Raw genomic sequence first — 23,483 nt, 5'->3', positions numbered from 1 at the left:
TCGTTGGAAGACATGTCCGTCCTTCTGATTAGTCCTCTGGTGCTCGCTTCTGGAAATAATGGTGGTCCTGTGGTGCCGTCAGGTTTCCAATCAGATGGAGTCACGTCACTGCTCGTCCAGATGTGGTCACCTCTGGCTCCAAAAACAGTCAAGACGGCGACAGGTGAAATCAGAAACTCGAAAGGCTTCCGGTCATGAACTAATGGGTGAAATCAGGGGTTGAGGGGCTGCTCGGTGCAGAAGACTTTGATGTCAGAGGGTTCTTCCTCACGTAGCACGTAACAGGAACATTTACCCTTTTACAACAGTCTTTAATTTGCAGGTAAGCTATGGATGTTTTTTTTTTTTTTCCCCATTCATTGCTCTCCAGCTGGTGCGTCTATCAATAAGTGGCGCCCCACGGCTCGGGCCCACGTGGGCAGCCCGTACCCACAACCTCCCATATATGGTCGATTCTTCCGGGAGATTTGGTTCTATTCTGTGTCGACGTGACGCGTCCAATTTTGAAAGTCGCAAAAGTGTGTACAACCCACGTATGAAGGCACTCGTCCTACTCCGCAGCGGTACGTTTCGTGACTGCTGTCTATTTGCACTACAAAAACCACAAGTCAGCGGTTGACGTAAACTGGCAACGTTTTTGCGACATCTGAAGACGTCGACGGCTTTTGACATGGCGGCGCACGGAGTCAGTTTTGAGAGCTCAGGCAGCATCGAAGAAAAGAAGGAGAGGAAGCGACAGGCACGACAAGAGGCGCTAGAAAAGGTACGAACTGCGAGCTGTGGAAACAACAGGTCTGTTTGTGAACCTCGGCTGGGTTTAGTGGCGTCAGCTATGGATGCAGTCACGTTTTGTTTTGCTCCAGCGGAAGCTACGCAGCTAAGTAGGCTAGCAGCTGAATACCGTAAACGTAAAGGGACATACAGCGTCCTTTGGAGGAGGTGTCCTTACCCGAGATGTAAACTGGTGTCTTTGTCTTCTTACAGCGCTCTGTCTCTCTCTCTCTCTCTCTCTCTCTCTCTCTGTGTCTCTCTCTCTCTCTATCTCTGTCTCTCTCTCTCTCTCTCTCTCTCTCTCTCTCTCTCTCTCTCTCTCTCTCTCTGTGTCTCTGTCTCTCTGTCACTGTCTCTGTCTCTCTCTGTCTCTCTGTCTCTCTCTCTCTCTCTGTCTCTCTCTCTCTCTCTCTCTCTCTCTCTCTCTCTCTGTTTCTCTCTCTGTCACTGTCTCTCTCTGTCTCTCTCTCTCTCTGTCTCTGTCTCTCTCTGTCTCTCTCTCTCTCTCTCTCTCTCTCTCTGTCTCTCTCTCTGTCTCTCTCTCTCTCTGTCTCTGTCTCTCTCTGTCTCTCTCTCTCTGTCTCTCTGTCTCTCTCTCTCTCTCTCTCTCTCTCTGTCTCTCTCTCTCTCTCTCTCTGTCTCTCTCTCTCTCTCTCTCTCTCTCTCTCTCTCTCTGTCTCTCTCTGTCTCTCTCTCTCTGTTTCTCTCTCTGTCACTGTCTCTCTCTGTCTCTGTCTCTCTCTGTCTCTGTCTCTCTCTCTCTGTTTCTCTCTCTGTCACTGTCTCTCTCTGTCTCTGTCTCTCTCTGTCTCTGTCTCTCTCTCTCTCTCTGTCTCTCTCTCTCTCTCTCTCTCTCTCTCTGTTTCTCTCTCTCTCTCTCTCTCTCTCTCTCTCTCTCTCTCTCTCTGTCTCTCTCTGTCTCTCTCTCTCTGCCCTGACAGCCAACATGAGGTGTGTTGTCTTCACAGGGACCGTCATGTCCCCTGCCAGACAAACACTGAGGGAGTCAGATAGCGCAGCTCGCTGTTTCGCGTCCTGATATTTGCTGCTCTGCACGAGGCCCAGTTTAAAGATGACATCACATATGTACACAACTTTTCTATTGTGCCTTATCTTTTCTGCCGTGCAGCTTTTGTTGACACCGCTGGCGTTTCCCGTGGATGAGCGTGACGAGGTTTTATCTGCTCGGCTCACCCGCGCCCGAACTGGCCAAAGCAAAGAGCCGCAGCTCGGTCTGATCATTGATTACGTGAAGAGGATTTTGGCTGATGAAGACTTAAGAGCTCCTCTTTGTAAACTCAGTGGTGTTAAACTGGCAGTTATGTATGTAATTTCGTCGCTAAATAAACCAAACTAATCAGTTACCCAGAACAAATATGTGATTAAATTACAGTTACTGTTCAAAACGCGTGTGACTTCAAAGGAGTTACGATACGTTCTTGTTTGTGAAAATTGTTGCTGGACTTACCTTGTTTTTAACAGTGTAACTACTAATCTGCGACCTATTACGTTTTGAAAGTAAACCTTCCCGAGACTGAACTTGTATCTGTGTGAAGCTCTTCGTGATCTGAGGGGATGGTTTGAAACGAACTCTGATAAACAAGTCACACATGTAAGAAAACAATTAAGAGGCTCAAAAAGAAGTAAAACAATTTTTTTAATCAATCATCGTCGGCACATGCAGCCAGTACAATGATGCTAAATCTGAAATAATGCGATCTCTTTTCCTGGCTGCTGAATTTTGTCAGAGCTGTTTTTTTTGTTGTTGTTGTTTGTTTTTTTTTACCTCCACTAAACCAGAATAAAGTGCATTACCATCAGCCGGTGTAAAAATGACAAATAAGCGAGTCGTCTTTTTGGCATCTTCTAGTGTGAGGTAGGGTCTGACTCCGGCAATATTTCTTAGCTGGTACAATTTAACAATCATAACTCTTATGTGCAGTGTCATGGCAACGCGTCATTCCTTTTACAACGAGAGCAGCGTCTCTGGTAGTCGACAGCTCGTTATTATGAAGCTGTCTGGACAAAGCTTTACATCGGCATCTCTGTTTCTATCACTTGACTGTCGGGTCAATCCAAATCCGATCATCCAAATGCAGATGTTCCCTGATTTTGAGCCGGTTTTCTTTTTGAATCACCCTTCTTATTTCCGTCCTGTCCAGGCCAAGCAGCAGTATGACAGGGAAGAGAGGAGGAACGAGCTGAAGAGGCAGAGAGGGGAGGACACGTGGATGCTCCCTGAGGTCAACCAGAGGCTGCAGCAGTTCCAGGAAGTAAGATCGAATTTATTTCACTTAAAGTTGTGCATATAAATCAAGAGCATCGTTTGTGCGTTCAGACGTGGAATCTTTTAGTCGTCTATGCGGGTGTCCTGAAACAACGTCCATGAAGCCAGTAACTTAAACTCCCTCTGGAGTAATCTTATATATATATATATATATATACATATATATATATATATAATGCATAATAATAACACATGATCTCTGCTGTCCAATATGGCGCATACATATACAATATAGTACATTATATTAAAGCTGTTAACCAGAGGACAACAGTGGTGACGTCTTTTCATTTAGTCTATCACACTTTTGAAACTACATCCCTATGTGCTCGTTCAAGCCACAAAACTGGAGACAAATGGTTATTACTTAGTACTTTGTCTGATTGATAAATTATTTTATGAATATGTCGCATGTCATCAACAACAACAAAAAAATGTACGAATGAAACAAATGCAGTTCATTCAATCTCGCCTTCCAACAGGAGGGTTCTGTGAAGAGCAAAAAGAAGAAAGAGAAGAAATCCAAAAAGAAAAAGGAGAAGAAGAAGAAGGTCAAGAAGGAGAAGGAGAAGACGACGACGACGGCCGAAGCAGGAGATGTCTCAAGTGACGGCTCGGAGGTAGATTATTTTCAATCATAATTCCTGTAAACAAAGTCTCAAGTCAACACATTCAGAATGTGAATAAATTCTGCCACACGGATCAATAACTGAGTGAAAGTCAGACATTTATAAGTGACTCAAATTCTCTTGATTAAGAACTTCTCACAAGGCTGTGATAAAACATATTTTTATCATGATGGGTTTAAAAAAAACAAATCTCAATGAATCAATACATTTTTAAGGACCATAAAAATAAAAAAAAACATAAAAAGTATAAACAAAAGCAAATTAACAAACACAAAAGAAACACCATTCGCATTAGAATACAACAGCTAAAATGAAAAGGCTAGAAATCATGTTCAAAAGAGGCAGGAAGAAGGAAATATGCTCACCCTCAAGTGGAAATCATGTTAATGATGAGAAAAATCGCAGCTTTGGGCCTCTTTTTATCCTCTTGCTTTGATTCTATAAATTTCATCCCGTTTCCCTTCTTCATTGTTATTTTCTCTCCCTTTCGTCTCTCTTCCTGTCTCCGTGTCTCAGGACTCAGAGGAGACGTGGGTTGAGGCTCGGCCTCAGACACACACGGTTAAAGCCTGGCAGATTCCTGATGGATCAAAGCCTCCAGAGAGCAACGCCAGCCCGGCCCAGAATGTCCAGGTAACGTCCTGACCTGCTCCCACGGTTACTCATTCACTCTCTGGATAGTTTTTATGGTGTCACACAACAACTTGCATTTAAAACAGTCCTTTATCTCAGTTAAAGATGTTCAATTCAACATCTCATCCGTGGATACATGAGTGGCAGCTTTTCTGTTGTGTTTTCAAAAGTAAGTTCAAGACGTTAGTAAAGTCATTATCTCCCAGTGGAGATGAATAAAGAAGCAGAGTTGTCTAATAATAATAACAATAATAATAATAATAATAATAATAATAATTGTAATTGTGTGTCTAAACATATGAAAATTTGTGGACACACATTGTTTGTTTCTTGTGCTTTAGAGCCGTACTCACTCATGCACTTGTCTATTTATTCATTCATATATTCATGGGACCATCCCTGAGAAGTTACAAGTTTTAAAACATTCAGAAGTTTTTATTTTGCTTTTTGCCTGTATATTGTGTGTGTGTGTGTGTGTGTAAGTGTGTAAGAGAGCAGAATTGTTACATCTTAGGTTGCCTGTTGAGTGGCTGTGGATCTTCCATTGAACCCCCCCCCCCCCTCACTGTCTGTCTCTGTGCCGTAGAGAGACGAATGGATGACTTTTGATTTCCTGGCAATGAAAACCACGTCCACTGTCGAGAGAAGGACTGAGAAGGAAAGAAAGAAGGAGGAAGAGAGAGCGAAGGCTCAGGCCATTGAACAGGTGCGTGTTATCCCCACCCCCCCCTTTTTTTTTTTTCCTCCAGTATGTCCAATTCCCTTCTCACTGTGGGTCAGGGAGCGTGTACATAAACATCTCTCGATGTCTGTGTATGAGGGAGATAAAGAGCAATCGTGTCTACGTGCGCATGAACTTCAGCTCTATACGAAAAGCACAGTGTCCTTGCGTCCCCCGTCAGCACGGCAGCGTGTCTCGATGCCTGTGTGGTGATTTTTGTATGGACTTTTAGAAGCTGTGCCCTCTGTTGTGTGATGAATTTAGTGTGTGTGTGCGCTTGTGGTTTTCTCAGGCTGGTTTGCACAAATTGGAGCTAAACCCGTACTGGAAAGATGGAGGAAGTGGTCTGCCCCCGGGGGAGATGGCTGGTACTGCAGGAAAAAAAGGTAATCCCACCGTCTTTGGCCATTTGCAATAGTTAGGTCGCAGAAAAGTTACCAGCTATGTGAAATATACTGCGAGTGTGTTTTGAGCGCCTCAAAATCAAGTTTCTCTGCATATTTTATTACATTTTGTTTCACGGAAATCCTTTTCAGAAGAGTGAGACTTGTGAAATCGTTTTTACGTATTGTTGCAATGTTCACCTGTGGTGAAAGAAACAAATGAAACGAAACTCGGCATGTCAACGCGGACACAGGACAGAAGAGTGAGAGGACGGACAGAGCGGATAGTAGGAGCTTTTGGAGTGAAGGATTTAGGATATAGGGAAATATAGTGCGAGAGAGTAAGCTGTGTTAAGCTGACGAGCAAATGCAGGTACGTGTGCATGTGGCTCTTATCGCTGCACAGTAAGTCGAGTTCCCTCTGGAGCTGGCATGGCCTCTCGGTTGTAAGCTTTATTTTAACAGCAAGGCAAAACAAGCTGAGGCAAACATCACACACACACACACACACACACACACACACACACACACACAAGTATGTTTGCTTACTTTCCCCCTTCAAACTGTGTGCCAGATGGTAACGTCGGTTGCCTCAACTTGTGTTTATAATAATAGTTTTGTAGGAGGTGCAAGTTCAACCATGGATACACTTGTTGTTTTCTGAAACCTTTTGAAAAGGTGACATCATGCACAGCTTGAAGCGGTGCAGTAGGAGTGTTTCATGACAATAGAATAGATTATATATATTTGATCATTTAAATACTTTCAGCTGTCAAATGTATCAGTCATCATTACCCACTTCACTCATCAGCCTGTCAGCCATATTCACTCTCCAAATGTCTTCACACTTAAAAACTGCCCTTTTGTCAACAGTGATTGTGTAGAATGTTAAATTTGTATATTGTACCTTGATTAAACATCATAAAGTCTTTAAACAACTTTGTATTCTTTTCCCAGCGTTTGTATTTGTCCACCTATAACATGAAGCAGAAACAGGAGATGATTAAGCATTGCCAACAAAATGCTCAGTGTTGTTAGTGACCAGAGAGATTTTGGTTGGTACATTTGTCACGTTTTAAGTCTCTGGGGATTCGTATCAGTTGTTGGGTTTGCATGAACAATTGTTCCATGTGGATTTAATAACTGAACTTTTCTAATATTGTCTCAAACTCCTGAATCCTGACCTTGGTTTGTCCTCTGTTACTCTTGGTTTTCCCTTTCGTATTCACCAGTATGTGATCCAGCCTTTTTTTTCTTTCTTTTTTTTGGTAGCCTACTAAATAACATTATTTTGTATGACGCTCGTGTCAATGATAATGCAAACGATATGAATGACTCACCTGAGGTTTAGGATTAGTTAAATGGCACGAACAAGTTCTGAATGTGCTTCACTGTAAATCATTTTCTATGTCCATTCCTGCAGGCCTCGTGGTGAATGATGGCGGTCTGAGCTGGCTGAGGAAGAACTACCAGAGGATGAAGGAGCAGGCGGAGAGGGATCAGCGCAGCCTCAACGATGTGGTGGCTGAGAGATACGGAGTGAGTACAGCGGCTGCCCTCGCGCGTTAATATGCAGAAATTAGTGGACACATACAGTTATGAGAAAAAGCAAAGATTAAAACGCTGAAAAAAATGTAGATGTATACATCTACATTTTTCATGCAGTTATTCGCGCGCGCGCACACACACACACACACACACACACACACACACAGCTACTACTTGCTCACTACTGTGGGAGTATGAGCGTCTAGATACCTTGTTCTATTATTAATCTGTCTCTTTGCTGTCTGACATCGCACACACATACGCACGCACACACACGCACACAGTGCCAAGTGTCCTTTGTTAAGTCACTTTCAACAGTGTCAGCATTTGTGCATCCAGTTGGCAGCATTGAAACTGTCACTGTCAGAACATTGTGTGTACTCTGTGTGTGTGTGTGTGTGTGTGTGTGTGTGTGCGTGTGCGTGTGCACGCGTGTGCTTTCTATTTCTTTTGTCAAAAACTAGCGCACATACAGCACAGCAGTGCAGCTCATTTGTGCTTCTACTGACTTCAGGTTAGTAAGGCAGCCAAAGAGAAGCTGTTTGTTTGACCTACTGAGTGGACTCCTCTTAAACACAGTGAAACAGTGAAGCACCTTAAGAGAGAATTATACATGAGGGCAGGTAATAAATGTCATAGTAGCCTGCAGGACATTATGCAACACATCTACATCAGGGCTACAGATCGGTTAGATATATCTTTTTTTTTTTTAAGCTTTGGTTTGATACACTATGCACACACTGTTGTTAGGTTTTCCACTACACCTCTGATAAAGCAGCACAGGTGGATGGTTTGTTCAAATCTGTTCGATTTGTCTCGTGTTTCTCCTTTTACAGTCAATGGAAGAATTTCAGCAGAGACTTGCTGAAGCTGAGGAGGCCGTGTATGGTCAGAGGAGAGGAGACGGAGGCAGCAGAGCAAGAGGAGGGTGGAGGCAAGGAGAGGACGACACCCGGGAGAGATGGAGGAGAAAAGAGGGGGAAGAGGAGGACAGAGATCGAGGGAGAAGAAATGAAAGGGACTCGTCACCCCGAGACAGAGAGAGATACCATACTGAAAGAAGATGGGAGAGGGAGAGGTATCGAGGAAGAGAGGAAGGGAGAGGTCGAGACGGAGACCGGTACAGAGAGAAGGAAAGGGATAGAAACAGGGAGGGAGACAGAGACAAAGACAGAGAGAGGAACAGGGATGGAGGAAGAGACAGAGATAACGAAAGAGACAGAGAGAAAGAGATGGAGCGGTATAGGGATGAAGATAGGGAAAAAAATAGAGGAAAAGATAAGCAGATAAGTGCTTCATCATCATCATCATCATCCTCCTTCTCTGGGCAAAGTTCCCTCTCTCTTGGGTCTCTAAAAGGCCGCTTCCTCAAACCTTCAGAGGATGAAGAACGTGGTGAAGGTCGGTTCATATCAGGACTTTTTCTTTTTTTTTTTTTTTTAAAGAGATGTCTGATGAAGTAACAGTGTTTTGATATTATTTAAACAGAACCGGCCTCAATTTATTGTTTATTACCTTTTTAACTTTTGGAAAAGAGCAGGAGCAAAGGTCACATATACGCTTTCTTTGACATGAGGAAAGAAAACCTGTTTCTTCAAATGTTAAACCTAAGCAGACTTGGGTGCTTCATAATTGGTTCTCTGTGCAGCTGCAGCACGTCGTCCTCCTTCAGCCCGGCCGTCCGCAGGGTTCCTCAAACCCAGCTCTGACGATGACGAAGATGCCGGCCCTCGTCAAAGCAGCGCTCCAGCCTGGAAGAAGAGCAGCAAACCTGCCTGTGAACCTGACGGCGTCGAAAAACCACAACAGAAGAACGAGAGGGGTGCCGAGAAAACGGAAACTGCTCCTCAAGCCGCTGTGGCGTCGAGGTTTAAAGCTTTTTTTAAATTTTTGTCGCTTTGAAAACAAGACTTACTGTGATGTTAAGCTGCATAACTGCAGCAGCAGTGGCTGAGTGTTCTAGTTGTGTTTGGGTGGAGAATCCAAATTCATCAATCTGATGACACAAGAAAGACTTTCTAAGTCACCGGAGAAATCATTTGAGATTTGCTTTTTCTAAGGTGCACACTCAAGTCCGCTCTCTAGAAGTCTCAACTTTGTCTCAACAAGACTGCAGTTAAAAAAGACACAATCACTGCAAAATTGATCCTGAAAAATATTGATTTTGTATTCGTCTATCGGATTCAATGCGGGATTTGTGCATACACTCAATATATATATATATATTTTTTAAACTGAGTCTATCTTTATTGTAGCCAGAACTCTTTGAGTGTGTGTGACACAAAGCTAATGGAGGGGGAGTACATCTCTCCCACCAACAGTCCAATAGGAAGTGTAGGAATTTGTTTTTATTTGAGTTTGTCTTTATTTGAAACCTGCGTCATTGAAGGGACGTCAGTGCACACAGAGGTCACGTGCTCGGCAATGAAATGCAGCTTGTGTAGAAATTGAGTCATAAGTTTGATTTCTAACTGCGTTCGCTCACACACACACACACACACACAACACACAACACACCAGTGGAAGAAAGCATCGATCGATGTCACATCTGCTTAGTTTAGTCACATAAGAACCTTATCAGAGACGTTCTCACAGTAATCTCGTCCATAAAACTTGGCTGTCTCTTCACATATTTACTTGATTCGTCAACTTTTGAAGTCCTTATCTGCATTTGATCATTAGTCTTGATGATCTCAGAAGGCCTCCCGAAATAAGTGAACTTTGCAACGATAACTCACAAGTCTCATTGATCATCTGTACTATTCCTGACCTATCTTTCTGTCTCACGCACTCTGTCTATTTAATAGTCATTCGGACACATATCATGTTTATAACCTTTGTAATCACTGTTTCTTGCTTCATGCCAAATTGTAAACGTAAATATCTGCAACATCAATGAATATTGTCTCCTTTGAAGGGACACTAAAGCACAACAGTACTTGGTAGCACAGACCCTTTGAAATCAGAGTCACATGATTTCAGCATGAGGTTAAATAGCTTGTTTGTAACTTAAAATCTCATTGATTTTGCCTTTTTATAAGGGACAAGCAATAAAAAAAATTAAAAAAAGACAGAGAAATATCGAAAGAAACAATTGAATAATTACATGCTTTCATACTTTCCGGGCAGTCCAACACAGTATAGCTGTGCTGTAGGCCAGATGTCGGAGTATCACTGCTTTGCAAAGCCCTCTTAAGTTGTTCTGGGTTTTGCCTCATTAGGCTAAGTTGTTTGGGTAAACCGGCACCCAGAACCCCTGCAGCATGAAATGAGTCGACAGTGCGGCAGCAGGATGAAATGATGCCATGAGAAGTGTAATAGCCTAGAACGATGCTTCCCAGGCTGCAGTTACGATCCTCCCAGGCAAGGCTGTAATAATCTCTGGGGAGCGCAGAAGACTGAAATGAATCATAACAGATAAACACTGTGAGAGAGAGAGAGAGAGAGAGAGAGGAAGCAAACAACTAAATGGTTAAATTAACAACTTCACAAATAGGTTTCCAGTTAGAGGATTTAGGACTGTTATTAGGGTGGAATAATGGAGAATGGTTGATCGGAGGGTGAGTTATTGGAGGAAAAGAGATGGAGAGGCAGTGAACAGGCAACTCTGGCTGTCGGGTGTTTCACTGGTGTTTTAATGTGGCTGGAAAACATCATGAACCAAGTAGACAGATACTTTTCATTTTCACAAATTTGCTTGTGTTTTTCTGGAGGGGAGTTTTATATAAATGAAATACATATTGTGCGTTTATATTTTGAACCTCTCGTTTGTCGAGTACTCCTAAAACTCTCCTCTGCGTGTTTTTGCCCAGGTCTGAGAGTGAAAGTGAGGAAGAGGAGGAGGAAGCGGAGGTTCCATTGCTGTCAGAGGAGGAGATGAACAAACTGGGGTCCAAGCTGATAAAGGCAGAGATCATGGGCAACACGGTGAGACGCTCACTTACTGTCCCTCTGTTGGAAATCACTCTACATATAAGAGGACTCTCCCCTTTTCCAACGCTCGGTCCTTTAGTACTCATCAGCTCGTGTCCTGGTCCCTGCAAAGATTTTCTCTGGCTCTCGTTTTGAACCTTTTCATTTCGACACTCTTCTCAGGAATTCATTTCCTCCACAGCGGCAAAATATGTTGCACAAGTTCTCAGAATCTCCTGCAGGTTAAAGTGCGTTAAATAAACACTTTAAGGACTGACTCTAAAAGACACTTTCAAAAAATTATAGCCTCGTCCATAAAGCTGCAAACAACCCATCATGCAACTTTCTTGTGCCATTTTGATATTTCCTTTAACGGTCACTTTAATTTACTTTTACAGAGTGACACTTGTAGATGTTTGTTAGGATACAAACATGCGTTGATACCAGTGCATAAAACAAACTTGAGGAAACCTACAAGTGTTTACGACTCACTCTGATATTTACCGTGTGGGCAATACGAGTGTTGCACATAAATGTCAGTGCCTTTTTTTTTTTTTTAATAATGTGGGATACATCGGGTTTTTTTTTCTTCTGTGGGTTGTCTCTTAAGTGCATTTAACAGTGATGCACTTCATGCCGTGTACACAAAGGTAACGATATCTGTCACGGCAGAAGAGGTTCAGTGTGTGCTTGAGGCGTTATTTTTTTTTTTTCCTGTCCGTCTTCTTTAGTGTTTCTTTTTGTCAAAAGACATGACTATGAAAAAAAATATATATTTCAAACTTTAATTCAGAAAATAATCAGCTCTACATGAAGATGTATCCTATGAAACATTTATGTACTTCCGTTTCTGTGCCAGCTATATTTGTATGTCAACTCGGTACCAGATGTTCATATCATCCTTGCAGTGTCTTATGTCTTGCTCTATTTTTTTTTTTTTTTTAATTTTTTTTTACAAGCTTTATATGCGTTTAGAAACAGGAAAAAGAAGAAGTTCCCCTCTTCATTCATTTCTATTCTTTCGTGAAACCAAAAAGCTCATTCACAGACACAATGATCAATCATAACACTGTTTTATCGCTACATTCAAATGTGCAGGTTTAAGCATTTTTGCGTTTCTGATATGTTTGTGTGTTTTCAGGCCATGGTTGAGAGGCTGAAATCACAAATGGAGGCAGCTCAAAAAGCCAAGGAGAACCACGCTGCCAGAAGGAAGCTGCAAGAAACATCTACATCAAACCAGGTGTGTAGATGCGGGTTGTTCATCTTACGCAGTCACTGGCTGTCCAAAATCACTCCCCCCGTTCACTCCTTCCTATGTAATAGACACTAAGTAGTTTACTCAGTAGTGAGAAGCAAGTCAAGACGTTGAACACTTAACTAATGATCGTTATTTTGCCAACAGCTGTAGAGTTATGCAAGTTTCAGATATTTCCAATGTGGAGTGTTGAGTTGTGGGATTGTTAGCAGAAAGTAAAGCACATGTCATGAACTCCAGTTTTTTTTTTTTTTTTTCTGCTCCATTGTGGAATTTATGATGGCATTATACAGTGTAGTGGATATATTTATACCCTCAGCATTTGGAGGCTTAAATAAAATCCAGCCAGTGTCTCTGAGGCCAGACAACATATTGATAACACCTGAACATTCCAGCACCACAACATCACAACATGAAGTCTGCAACACGACCAAGAAGTTCAAGGTTTGTCTTAAACGGTTACAAATGCTGGATATGAAAACCTTTATAAGTTTACAATTTGTTGCAGGACTGTTTTAGTACTCTGCATTTGTTTTGACGTGTGTTTCGATAGTTAAAAAAAAAAGAAAGAAAAGACAGGACTTCTCTCCTCTAAAATATTTTTTCTTTGATATATTTTTCACCTCGTTCCCCCTCGCTTCTTCTTTTTTTTCTTTTTTATCTGTCTCTGTTCTTTGTAAATACATGCTGTTTCCTGAGAACTGGTTTCCTCTGCTGACATATACACCGTGCGGTTTCCCTCAGATTTACTAAATATATATCCAGCACATACTGATACACATTGGACTAAAACACACAGCAGATTTTCACATGTATAATCAGACAAATTCAGTAATGGATAAGTACAGAGACCAGCAGCCCTTAATATGAAACACACACACACACACACACACACACACACACACACACACACACACACACACACACACACACACACACACACACACACCCCTGTCAGACCTTTATTCTTGCTGCTTCTCTTTGCTCTCCTATAGTCTAAACTTTAGACGCTAAAGCCTAATCCAAACACACGCACAGACATACATGCACACACGTCTTCAGATGTACCTAAAATCTCTGTCTGACTCTTTGCTATCTGCCTCTTGCATCCTGCTCAGCACTTGATCAAATCCTAATGAGAAACAAATGTCTTTTAGTGTGTTGTCGAGGCTCTCCTGTCCAGGGTCAGACCGAGTGTGCCCTCATCTTACCGTGTGTGTCTCTGAAATAAGAGCGTGACTGTGCCCTGGCATCTCAGCACTGCTTTATCTTTTCTTGCTGACACACACACACACGCACACGAACGTCCAGATAAACGACGGCGTTTCTCCGACATGAGCAAACTCCAGACAACTTTATGAACGCTTTAAAAGCAATCTGTGATTATTTATATAACGTGTATCATTATTTGCAAGTGAGGCCAGATTTACCCCCTGAAAGGCTTTCCTGTCTAAATGAAAACTCGGGTGAAATACTTAGTAGGTTTATTGGAAAACGTCATAATTCTTTGGTTTTCAGTGCATTTATCAGCTGAGAGGTACTTCGGCTCTCTGAAGACAGAGTGCTGTTGATCTGCCCTCATTTGAGATCCGTCCAATTTGTCTTGTTACGGAAGACTTTTGGCTCGTCTTCACTAGTGAGTGGTTTGACTCTGGCTCACTGTCTGGTTCATATTTTGTGTTTTCACTGCATGTGGAGCCTTGAAAGGCCCAAATGTTTTTACTGGAGCAGAGGAAATATATACCCTTATATCATTTTTTTTTTTTTCTGACAGTCCAGTTTCATTTTCATGTGACTGTCTTTCATCCTCTCTGCTGCTCCCAGCTTGATCTTGTTTCTCGAATATCCGTCTCTACTTGTCAGGTTAAACTTTAGTCTTTCACTGGCTGCGTAATCAGACAGCACTCGCATGAATCTGTTTTTCTTTCTAAATATAATAAATCTTCTTGACACATCCCATCCAAGTGACGTTAGGCTCGAGCGTCAACTAAAATATTGAGATAAAGTGTCCTCTTCATATTTTCTGCAAAAAAAAAAATCTAAACCGGCCTCAACTCTTTATAACAAGCAAACTTTTTTTGAGCATTGAAAAACATGGACCTATGTTGAGTGCTAAATTGATACTGAAGCAGCAATTTTCTCAGAATACATGCTTTTGACCAAGTGCTCTAAAGGTTTTCAAACACGTCTGTCTTCACAGTGGAACAACTCTCTTTTATTTAAAATATGAATACCTGATGTTAATGTTTGAATTTAAGCATCAAGAAACAGATTGTGAAAGCTGAAATCCAGCCCTGTCAAAGCTTTTTCTTTAGATGGTGTTATCGTGTTTACGTGCGTTTTATTTTTTTTATCCATTCAGATGGAGCCTAGATTATAATGAAAATATATTCATAATCGTCATTAATTCTAAATTAGGCCTAAAAAAAAAAAACGTGTTTTTGGAGACGTGTCTGTTTGATTGACAGGCCTGTGACGCAGTCAGGTTCCCGCTATCGATTGGGCGGGACATAGTGTCCTTGTGTTCAATCGGATCGAGTCAGATCCACAATTTACACTTTACACTTACAATTTTTTTTTTGTGTGTTTTACATCATTAGAAATACTTTTGATGCATTTCTTGCTTCACTGAGTATTTCTTAAATGCTAAAAGTTCAATACATTAACTTATTTTCGTGCATTTAAAAAGATAAATAGACCCCTAAATGACTTTGCTGCGCTTTGGTTTTGCAGGTCGCCGGTCGCTCCAGTGAAGACCAGGAGTTGCTGCTGTTCAGAACGGATCAATCGGGTCGGGCTTGGCCAGTCAAGGCGCCCACTGGACCTCAGGAGCCCCATGGAGGACGACGGAAGAAGAAACGGGTAAAGAGGGAGAGCTGATGGGTGGCAACCAAGTAGAGAAACAAATGACAAGAACAGCTGGGAGAAACGTTTTTTTTTTTTTTTAGTTTTTTTTTTTTTTATAAACTACTAAGAATGTGCTGCTGGAAATGCAACAAAAACCCAATCACTTAGGACAAAGACAACAAAAAAAAAGATCCTGCACACTAGAAACTAAGAAAACAAGAGGTATTGGAAAAAAAGGAGAGCAAATAAGAGGTTTGTGTCCAGCTATTTGCTCTTTGTTATTTGGTATTCATCAAAGTAGTGAGTCATAAGAGCAGATAATCCGCCTGCACTTGAGTTGAAACGTCAGTAAAGTAAACAAAGCTCTCCAGTATGTTCTCTGTTTATGGTTGTAAATGTATAAAGTGGCCCAGTCACCTTTACGGTCTGTCTTGCCATCTGTTTCTCTCATGATCTGTCTCTCCGTTGACACATTTCTCATTGTCGGTGTTCATCTTCCTGGATTGCCATTTTCTTTTCAGCTCGTATTTCTTTTTATTTTTCTCACCTCCGTCTTTTGTCTCTATTCCTCATTTCTTCCTTTCAAATGTGTGATCTCGGATGTGATTGGAATAGATTGGAATTTTTTTTTTTTTTTTTTTTTTTTTTTTTTATAATACACACTGCACCCAATGTTCAGTGAATTGTCCCATTCACCACCTTGTGTCTCTTTCCAGATTGAGACCCATGTTGACGGGCAGCGTGTCCGCTACTTCCAGGATGATGACGGTGTTGGTCTGCAGGAGATGGTGAGGAGGGAGAAGATGAGCTCTGCACAGGATCAGAATGCCCTTTACTCTCGCATGGCTGCCAAGGTAAGAAGATGTTTTACCACAACCTTACACTCACTTGACGGTGCTGAGTCTTATAAAGTCTGTTTCATAAATTGTTTAATTATTTTTTATGATCAAGTATTACTTAAATGAATTTGGAAATGCTGTTGAGGGAAGTAGGTCTTGGACCTTTTAATGACAAAAATATTGTGCAGTTTGAACTTGATATTAACTGATAAAATTGAAAGATGAGTTCTAACGCGCCGATAATTACAACCAACATTTAGGGATAGATGGAAATCTGTACCTGTAGGTTGCAAGCTTAATCATTTTTAGTCAAAAGACATCATTGGAAGCAGATTAGATGAAAACGGTGCAGGGACCCGTACTCATCACGCAAACAAAAAAACAAAAAAACATGTTGCCCCATCGACATACCCTAAAAGTTACTTTGTTTTATCAATCAAATTTGGCAAATGAATCATCCGTCACCGCTAAAGTGATGTAAGCGAAAGTACACGATGGCAGACGCAGAAGTTCTTTATGTGAACGATCGCCTCGATAGGATTTGTTGTACTTCCAACAGAACGTGGGCGACATAGACGTTTTGGATTTATTCTGTTATATTGGTATTTAGCTCTTTGTCATTATGCATTTTATTTTCCACTACTATTCGTCCGTCTACTCGTCCCTCTCTGCATCTTTCACTTCCGTCGGCTGTGTGCTCAACGTAGACGTACAACAGCAGATGGGGATCGGCGGGTTGTCGTGCGTGTGTCAGTCTATCGGCAGTTTTGCAGACCGGGAGGAAGGACGCGTTTCTCTTTTCCACTTGTTTACTTTTTCTCCCCATCTAGGAATATGACAACTAAGAGTGTGAAAATCCTACTGACGCGTGCGCGTGTGTGTGTGCGTGCGCGTGCGTGTATGAGAGAAAAGGAAGCATTAATAAACAAAGGGATGGAGGAGTTGCTATGGCAATAAAAAAAAAAAAAAAAAAAAGACTTAAGCTCTGTCCATGTTTCTCTTCCTCTGACTTTCTCTGCCCTCACCTGTTCACTCTCGCTCGCTCGCTCACTCACACACCGCAGTCACTCACCCTCTCTCATATATTTACTACACATGCATGCGTATAAAAAAACACACACACACACACACACACACACACACACACACACACACACACACACACACACACACACACACACACACACACACACACACAGACACACACACACACATTTTGCACCTACAAAGAGTGACACTAAAAATACATCCACAGTTACCATGGCAGGGCTTCTATAAATACCACCACTAATCACGGCTATAGATTGATGATCTTGGGGAGGAAGAAAACTGTATTTTATCTCGACATCACACTACACTTCCCTCTGTGGCCCTTCCTCTCCATCTCTTTCGCTCCTTCTATAATTATCTGCCTAATCCTTTTATCTGTTTCGCCATGTTTTTCTCTGTTATTTTAATCTCCTTTCTCCGTCCTCTGCTCTTATCCCTCTAACTATCCTGTCACTCAGAGTATCAGGTCTTTACCAAGTTAGTCTGTGATTTAAACATTTAAAAAAAAATTTTTTTAAATAATTACTGGGTTTATTTTTTTTTTAAACATCTGTTGTTCACAGTTTCCAAAGTGCAAGGAGGTGCTCGGTTTGTAAATGTGGGGTTTTGTAATGCAGATGGTGGGGCTAAAGGATGGTGATGCCAGCCGGCCCATCTGTCCGCCTATCTGTTCAACCAACTGTTTGGTTCAGATCATAATATCTCCACAGCTGCTGACCAAGGCGCCTGAAAGATTTAGCCAGAAATTTCACTTGAGTTAAAAAAAAAAAAAAAGAAAAAAGAGACACTTAAGAAAAAAAATGACCAATGACTGATAGTTTGATTTTAGATAAGAGAAAAAGTACAGTATATCACAATTTGGTGTACTTTTGTCAGATTATTGCTCACTATTTATCCTGGTGGCCACCAGCATTGACATTTAGCAATAATTACATGTGTCCAGAGAGCTGGGCATGCCTCTAATGGTCCTCCATGGAATACATACAAGATCAAAAAAATTAAAAACATATCTGCACACACGTTATTTCTAGATCCACTTTAGTCATAATTTTCTGGAGATTAATTGTGGTGTATTTGTCTGATAGAACGTGAGGAGCGTCTCGGATACGTCGGTCCTCGTCACTCTACAGTGACATGCTGAATACACAATGCATATTTTATATTGCATTATGAATGCTTCAATTTATCATTAGCGAAGACATGTATAAAGGTGAAGGCTGATAGCGGGGTTGATTTAATACGACCAAATAATACCTAATTAGTCTACAAGCGTGTGAGAGTGCGTTTGATGGCAAGCGTGTAAAAAATAAAACTGTCTGCACACTTATATGCAATTCTTTGCGCGCGCGCGCACACACACACACACACACACACACACACACACACACACACACACACACACACACACACTCCCTCCCACACAGTCACTAAACTAATCCAATTTTCACTCTCACTCACACACTCACTCCCACACAGCGAGTCATAAACACACTCTTCAGCCATGCTTGCCTCTCGCTCTCTCACATGTACACAGATTCCAACCTGTTGCCGGGTCGCCATGGTGACAAGCTGTAGAAACACCAGTGTCTATACTCTGTGTCCTGCCTCACACCGATAACACACAGATACCAACTTGCATACAGGGCAGTTCACACACACACAGTATGATATGGGAGTGTTGCACACAGTAAAACCTTGATGCATCATTCAGTGAAAATACCCATCGAAATCACTTCTAAACTCTCAATAGTTTTTAAGGCTTTAATCAATGCCAGGAGAAGAACTTCAAAGCCTGAGAATAACATTTATTTCTTATGCAAGTGTACAATCTTTTTTTGTTTGTTTTAATCCTGAAATGAAAAGTGAAAACTGCACTTAGTCTCCTTCCTTGCCAAAAAAAAAAACCCAACGTGACCATAATTCACTTGAATACACCACTCAAAGAATTCAGGCTGATGAATTACATTTTTCTACTTTCCTTCATCAGTTCTTTTTTGTCGGATGGAGAAAATTCACACTCGGATCGCACTTCAGAAGCGCTGCTCACCATTTATTCTCTTTTCCCTGTGCCTCTTTTCTCCCACTTCTCTTCTCCATCTCCTCGGTTGTCCACGTCGCCTCCGCCACCACTCCTCTCCACCCTCCAGATGATGGGGAAGACGGACGGTGACAACTACACGCTGGATGACATGTTTGTGTCGAGTGCAGCGCAGCGGGAGGGCGAGGGGAAGGAGGAGGAGAGGATGAGGAACATCGCCATCGGGGAGAGTAGGAGGCTGGCTGCCTCCATGGACAAATGCCAGCGCTGTTTCAGCAGCAACGAGCTCCAGAAGCATCTTATAGTGGCAATAGGGAGCAAGGTAAGAGACGGTTCATGTACCTGTGTTAGTTTTACCTACGAGGGCAACAACTTTTTTTTATGTAAATTTTCATTATCTTTTAATTTGTTGATCATTTTATCGATTAATTGGTGCGTTTTTTTGGCCCATAAAATGTCTTTTCTTGTGATGTGAATTTTGCCCTTTTTTTTTTTCCTCTTTAAATATTATTCTGAAATGCTTTTTGATGATTACAAGTTTTGCCAGTTTTTTTTTAAATTTCTTTTAATAATAATAAAAAAAAAAAAGACAAATTATTGCAGCTGTAAATTAACCTAAAGTTTTAGACTGATGCTAATAGAAAACAACGTACGAAGCACATATAGATCAGTTCATGTTTTCCCAGACTTTTTGTGTAACGTGTTTGTGATGTCGTCTCCAGGTGTACCTGAGCCTGCCTGCAGGGGTGTCGATGACAGAGGGCCACTGTCACATCTGTCCTCTGCAGCATCACTGCTCTGCCACTGGAGTGGATGAGGATGTCTGGTCTGAAATGCAGGTCAGCCAATCAGTGCGCCGCTTCCTGTAATTCCGTCCTAAAGCTTCTACGAGTTATAAGTTGTTTTACTGCAGCAGTAGATATAATCAGAACCTAAAGCTGATTTAAAGACCAATAGAGTTCACCCCCGTGCTGCTTTTGCTGTCCTCAGATGTTCCGACGTACTTTGGTGCGGATGTTTGAGTCCCAGGATCTGGACTGCGTGTTCATGGAAACGCACATGAACCCACGCAGAAGACAACACATGGTGCTGGAGTGCATCCCACTACCCAGAGAACTGGGCGACATGGCACCCATATACTTTAAGGTGTGTGTCAATCACTCTGATTGATTTTATTTTGTCAAGTCTCACTCTGTGTAGGAGTATGTTTAGGTTTTGGTTGAATGCACAATACAGCTGTTTCTGTGCCTCCAGAAAGCAATAATGGAGTGCGATGAGGAATGGGCCATGAACAAGAAGATTGTCGACCTCTCCTCCAAAGATGTCCGCCAAGCTGTATGTGTTTTTTTTTTTTTTTTTCTTTTCTCATTTCCTTCCCTCTGGCTCGTCTTACTCGTTTTCTTCATAACCTTCTTTATTTAACCTTTCCTGTTCTTTTATTCTCTAATTTTTCGTAATTATTGTTGAATCTTGTTATTGCCCTCCCAGGTTCCCCGAGCTCTGCCTTACTTTGCTGTAGATTTTGGACTCCAGGGAGGGTTTGCTCACGTCATTGAAAATGAAAAGAAGTTCCCTCATTTCTTTGGGAAGGTCAGTATGTGTATTCAAACTTTTTTTTTAATTTTGTGTATCTTTTTTGCTTTTTTTTTTTTTTTTTTTTGAAAACCTAAATTGTCATTTGGTTCCTTATTTCCACATAACTTAAGATTTTAAGTAGCGCAAAGGTTTTTCCTGTCAGACTGAGTCACCTCTGCAGACTGAACATAGTCAGACAAAAACTACAGAAGCACATGTTAACTGATAAAGTTTTTCTACTGCAGCAGCAAGTCATAATGTACCAATGTACAACTGGGTTGATGTGCATTAATGACAAATTCAGTCATCCAATACTGCTCTTCCCGGCCTGAAGTAGATTTTACTCGGCTGTGCCAATGTTGCGACAGCATATACGAAGGATTTTGAGAATATTATTTTATTTGATTGTTTTGTTGGCAAAAAAACCCCCCAAAAAAACATTCTAGTTCATTATTAAAGCAATAATTCATAATGATCGTCCCATCTTTCCTCCACAGGAAGTGGTAGGAGGCATGATGGACTTGGAGCCTCGGCGTTGGAGAAAGCTGATCAGAGAAAATTTTGATGATCAGAGGAAAAAGGTCCTACAGTTTTCACAGTGGTGGAAACCGTTCGACTGCACCAAGACCGAGGGTTAGCTGAACACACACTCACAGAAAGTTGCACCCTTTGCTGAGTAATGCAGAGTAATGAACAGTGTACTGTATTTACAAACCAGGCCACGGTTTCCAGTGCAGGAATCACAGATGACGACGGTGTCGTCACAGTTTCAGCTACAAATTCAGAATTTGATGTAAAGTTCCTATTAGAAATTACAACGTGAAAACCTTTTCTAATAAACAATTAATAAAATGACTTTAATGGGTTTGGGAGATGGTTTCTTCTGAATGTAATATTGCATTTCAGACAAATATGAACCGGAGCTCTTGTCTGTCTGGTTTTTTTTTTTCCAAGCCTGGGGTTTAATTTCTTACTCTGTGGCCTCATGATCCTTTTCTGCTGTCACTTAATTCTAAGAGGTTTCAGTGTCCTCACAGCTACACTGGCGCGCACACACACACACACACACACGCACACGCACGCATATCGCAGCACGGCAGCCCTCACACCTCGTCTGACAAACACGCACCTCTCTCATGAGCAATCAACAGTGTTGCCCAGGCACGCAACCTTATAATTTTTTTTCCAGCTAGGCTGTTGACTCTGTGATTAGCTCACCACTTTAGAGACCCAGCTTGTTTCCAAGGTTTCATCTCAGACACCGTTTGATACGCGAGTGCAGCTGGTTACTGCTTAGCTTTTGTAAACCACCAATTTTGCTTCGCTTTTCACTGCAGCAGTTGCGAATGTGGTCGCAGAGGAAAAAGCTTCGCAATCAGGGTTTCCCCGCTATTACGTGGTCTCCAGTCTGATAACAACAAACACTTTTTGGAGAGTGATCAGGTACATGATGAGCGCAGAGAGACTTTTTTTTTTTTACTTGCAGGATCCATGCTGGAGTCCCTGTCAGCAAGGACATGACATGAGCTTTAAATTCCCTGATTTTTTTTTTTTTTTTTTTTTTTTTAATGTATTAATATTTATTATTATTATGACATCACCCTAGTAAGACCTGTTGCCTTATAAAGATCAGAAAACCACAGGGACCACAGTGTCTCTGCAGCTATAGGTAGACAATGGACTTATGGAATTTTGTTTTTATCTTTTACATGTGTATGAGAGGGACAGCTCTCTCATAAATCAACAGTAATTCAGTTTGTCAAACACTTCCAATTGAATCTGATGTATATTCCCCAATCAATAAGCACGTTCAAGGATCAAATCATAATGTAGTCATTCCTCTGGAAATTCCGCTGTGCGTGATGTCGTTTATAGTGACACAAATATGCAATTATCTGCTCTTTAACCCCGTTTGTACGTCAGAAACCATCCTTTGGGACAGTGCAGCGGGGTATTTATACTGTGCAAGTGACAGATAGGCACAGGTTCATGGTTAATAGCAGCAGAGTGGCGTGGAGTGATTTATGGTTATGGCCAATTAGATGGGTTGGGGGCAGATTTATTACCGTGTCAGCCATTTGTCTTTTCCTGTCTCTGCCGGTCTCACACACAACACACAACACGCGCATGTCCTTTCTAGTGTTATTTTGAAAATCCCGACACCTCCCGCTGTAGCTTTGTTTCCTTTCCTCATTCGCTTCTCTTCCTCCTCACGTTTTCCGATTTCTTCTTTTTTTTCTTTCTTTTTCTCGGCGCGTTAATATAGGCAGCGGACATGTTTGACAGAAACACGAGACGGTAATGTCTTCTGTGACACAACAACTGAAACCTGCACATGCCCGCTAACAATACTTGCTGCAGACACAAACACGCAGCAGCAACTCCAAATCCTCGCTGGGACCCAGCGGTGCGTGTCACGGGGCTGAACCTTTCTTCTCTTCGTACATTCCTCAACCACACGTATTTCATCTTTTACTGGCTTAAACTCTGCTCAGTGCACGAGTGTATGGTTTTGCCTATATATGGTTTTGTCCCTTTTAGTGTGCATTTGTTGGAAATGTTTGCTGTCCCTAGAATCCAGGCTTTTAGACCTCATGTAAATATTTAGGGTTTTACCTGAGATGATGCTGTAAATCTGTCTGCAGAGCACGCTAGTCATTTCCCTCCTCGTGTAATCAGTCTTTACGGGGCTGTTTACAGCAATACTGTCACATGTGTTGCCTGTTGCTGAGACATTTTAAATTATTGATAAATCTCACTTAAAGTGTACTAGTGTTACTCTGGGCTGGATTGGGACTCCCTTATTTTTATTATCGTAATAATAATTCATAATAATAATAATAAACTTTATTTGTTAAGCACCTTTCATGCAAGAATTGCAGCTCAAAGTGCTTCACAGCAAGAGAATTACATGCAGTCTTTCACAAACGGCTATAAAGGAACATTTAAAAAATATAGAAAAATGAGATAAAAACAGATAAAATTATTAAATCTC

At 41.6% G+C, this 23,483-nt stretch overlaps 1 protein-coding gene across 2 annotated transcripts; it reads left to right on the top strand.

The window, feature by feature from the left end:
- The first annotated feature begins 528 nt into the window (after nt 1–528).
- Nucleotides 529–21,345, top strand: cwf19l2 (CWF19 like cell cycle control factor 2). 2 transcript variants are annotated; one of them, XM_069147920.1, is made up of 19 exons: nt 529–763; nt 2,934–3,044; nt 3,538–3,675; nt 4,201–4,317; nt 4,904–5,023; nt 5,331–5,424; nt 6,845–6,960; nt 7,806–8,370; nt 8,618–8,837; nt 10,782–10,896; nt 12,023–12,124; nt 14,873–15,001; nt 15,703–15,840; nt 19,023–19,235; nt 19,636–19,752; nt 19,904–20,059; nt 20,168–20,248; nt 20,402–20,503; nt 20,986–21,345. In XM_069147920.1, exons 1-19 carry the CDS (start codon nt 671–673, stop codon nt 21,124–21,126), a joined length of 2,868 nt encoding a protein of 955 aa, XP_069004021.1. In that variant the 5' UTR covers nt 529–670; the 3' UTR covers nt 21,127–21,345. The 2 variants fall into 2 exon arrangements, with proteins under 2 accessions (XP_069004021.1, XP_069004022.1); XM_069147921.1 differs by lacking the exon at nt 529–763 and adding an exon at nt 1,952–2,094.
- The last annotated feature ends 2,138 nt before the right edge of the window (nt 21,346–23,483 follow it).

The sequence above is a fragment of the Embiotoca jacksoni genome, unplaced genomic scaffold (assembly GCF_022577435.1).
Source record: "Embiotoca jacksoni isolate LCO1_2020_lvr unplaced genomic scaffold, fEmbJac1.0.p SCAF_14, whole genome shotgun sequence".
Lineage (NCBI taxonomy): Eukaryota > Metazoa > Chordata > Actinopteri > Embiotocidae > Embiotoca > Embiotoca jacksoni.
Note: the sequence above shows the minus strand (reverse complement) of the source record. Positions and strands in the feature narration are given on the sequence as shown.

Coding starts and splice junctions, on each gene's coding strand:
- cwf19l2 (XM_069147920.1), top strand. CDS start 671: ATGGCGGCGCACGGAGTCAGTTTTGAGAGCTCAGGCAGCATCGAAGAA. Junction 19,236..19,635: donor TAGTGGCAATAGGGAGCAAG/GTAAGAGACGGT, acceptor TGTCGTCTCCAG/GTGTACCTGAGCCTGCCTGC. Junction 20,060..20,167: donor TGGCACCCATATACTTTAAG/GTGTGTGTCAAT, acceptor CTGTGCCTCCAG/AAAGCAATAATGGAGTGCGA.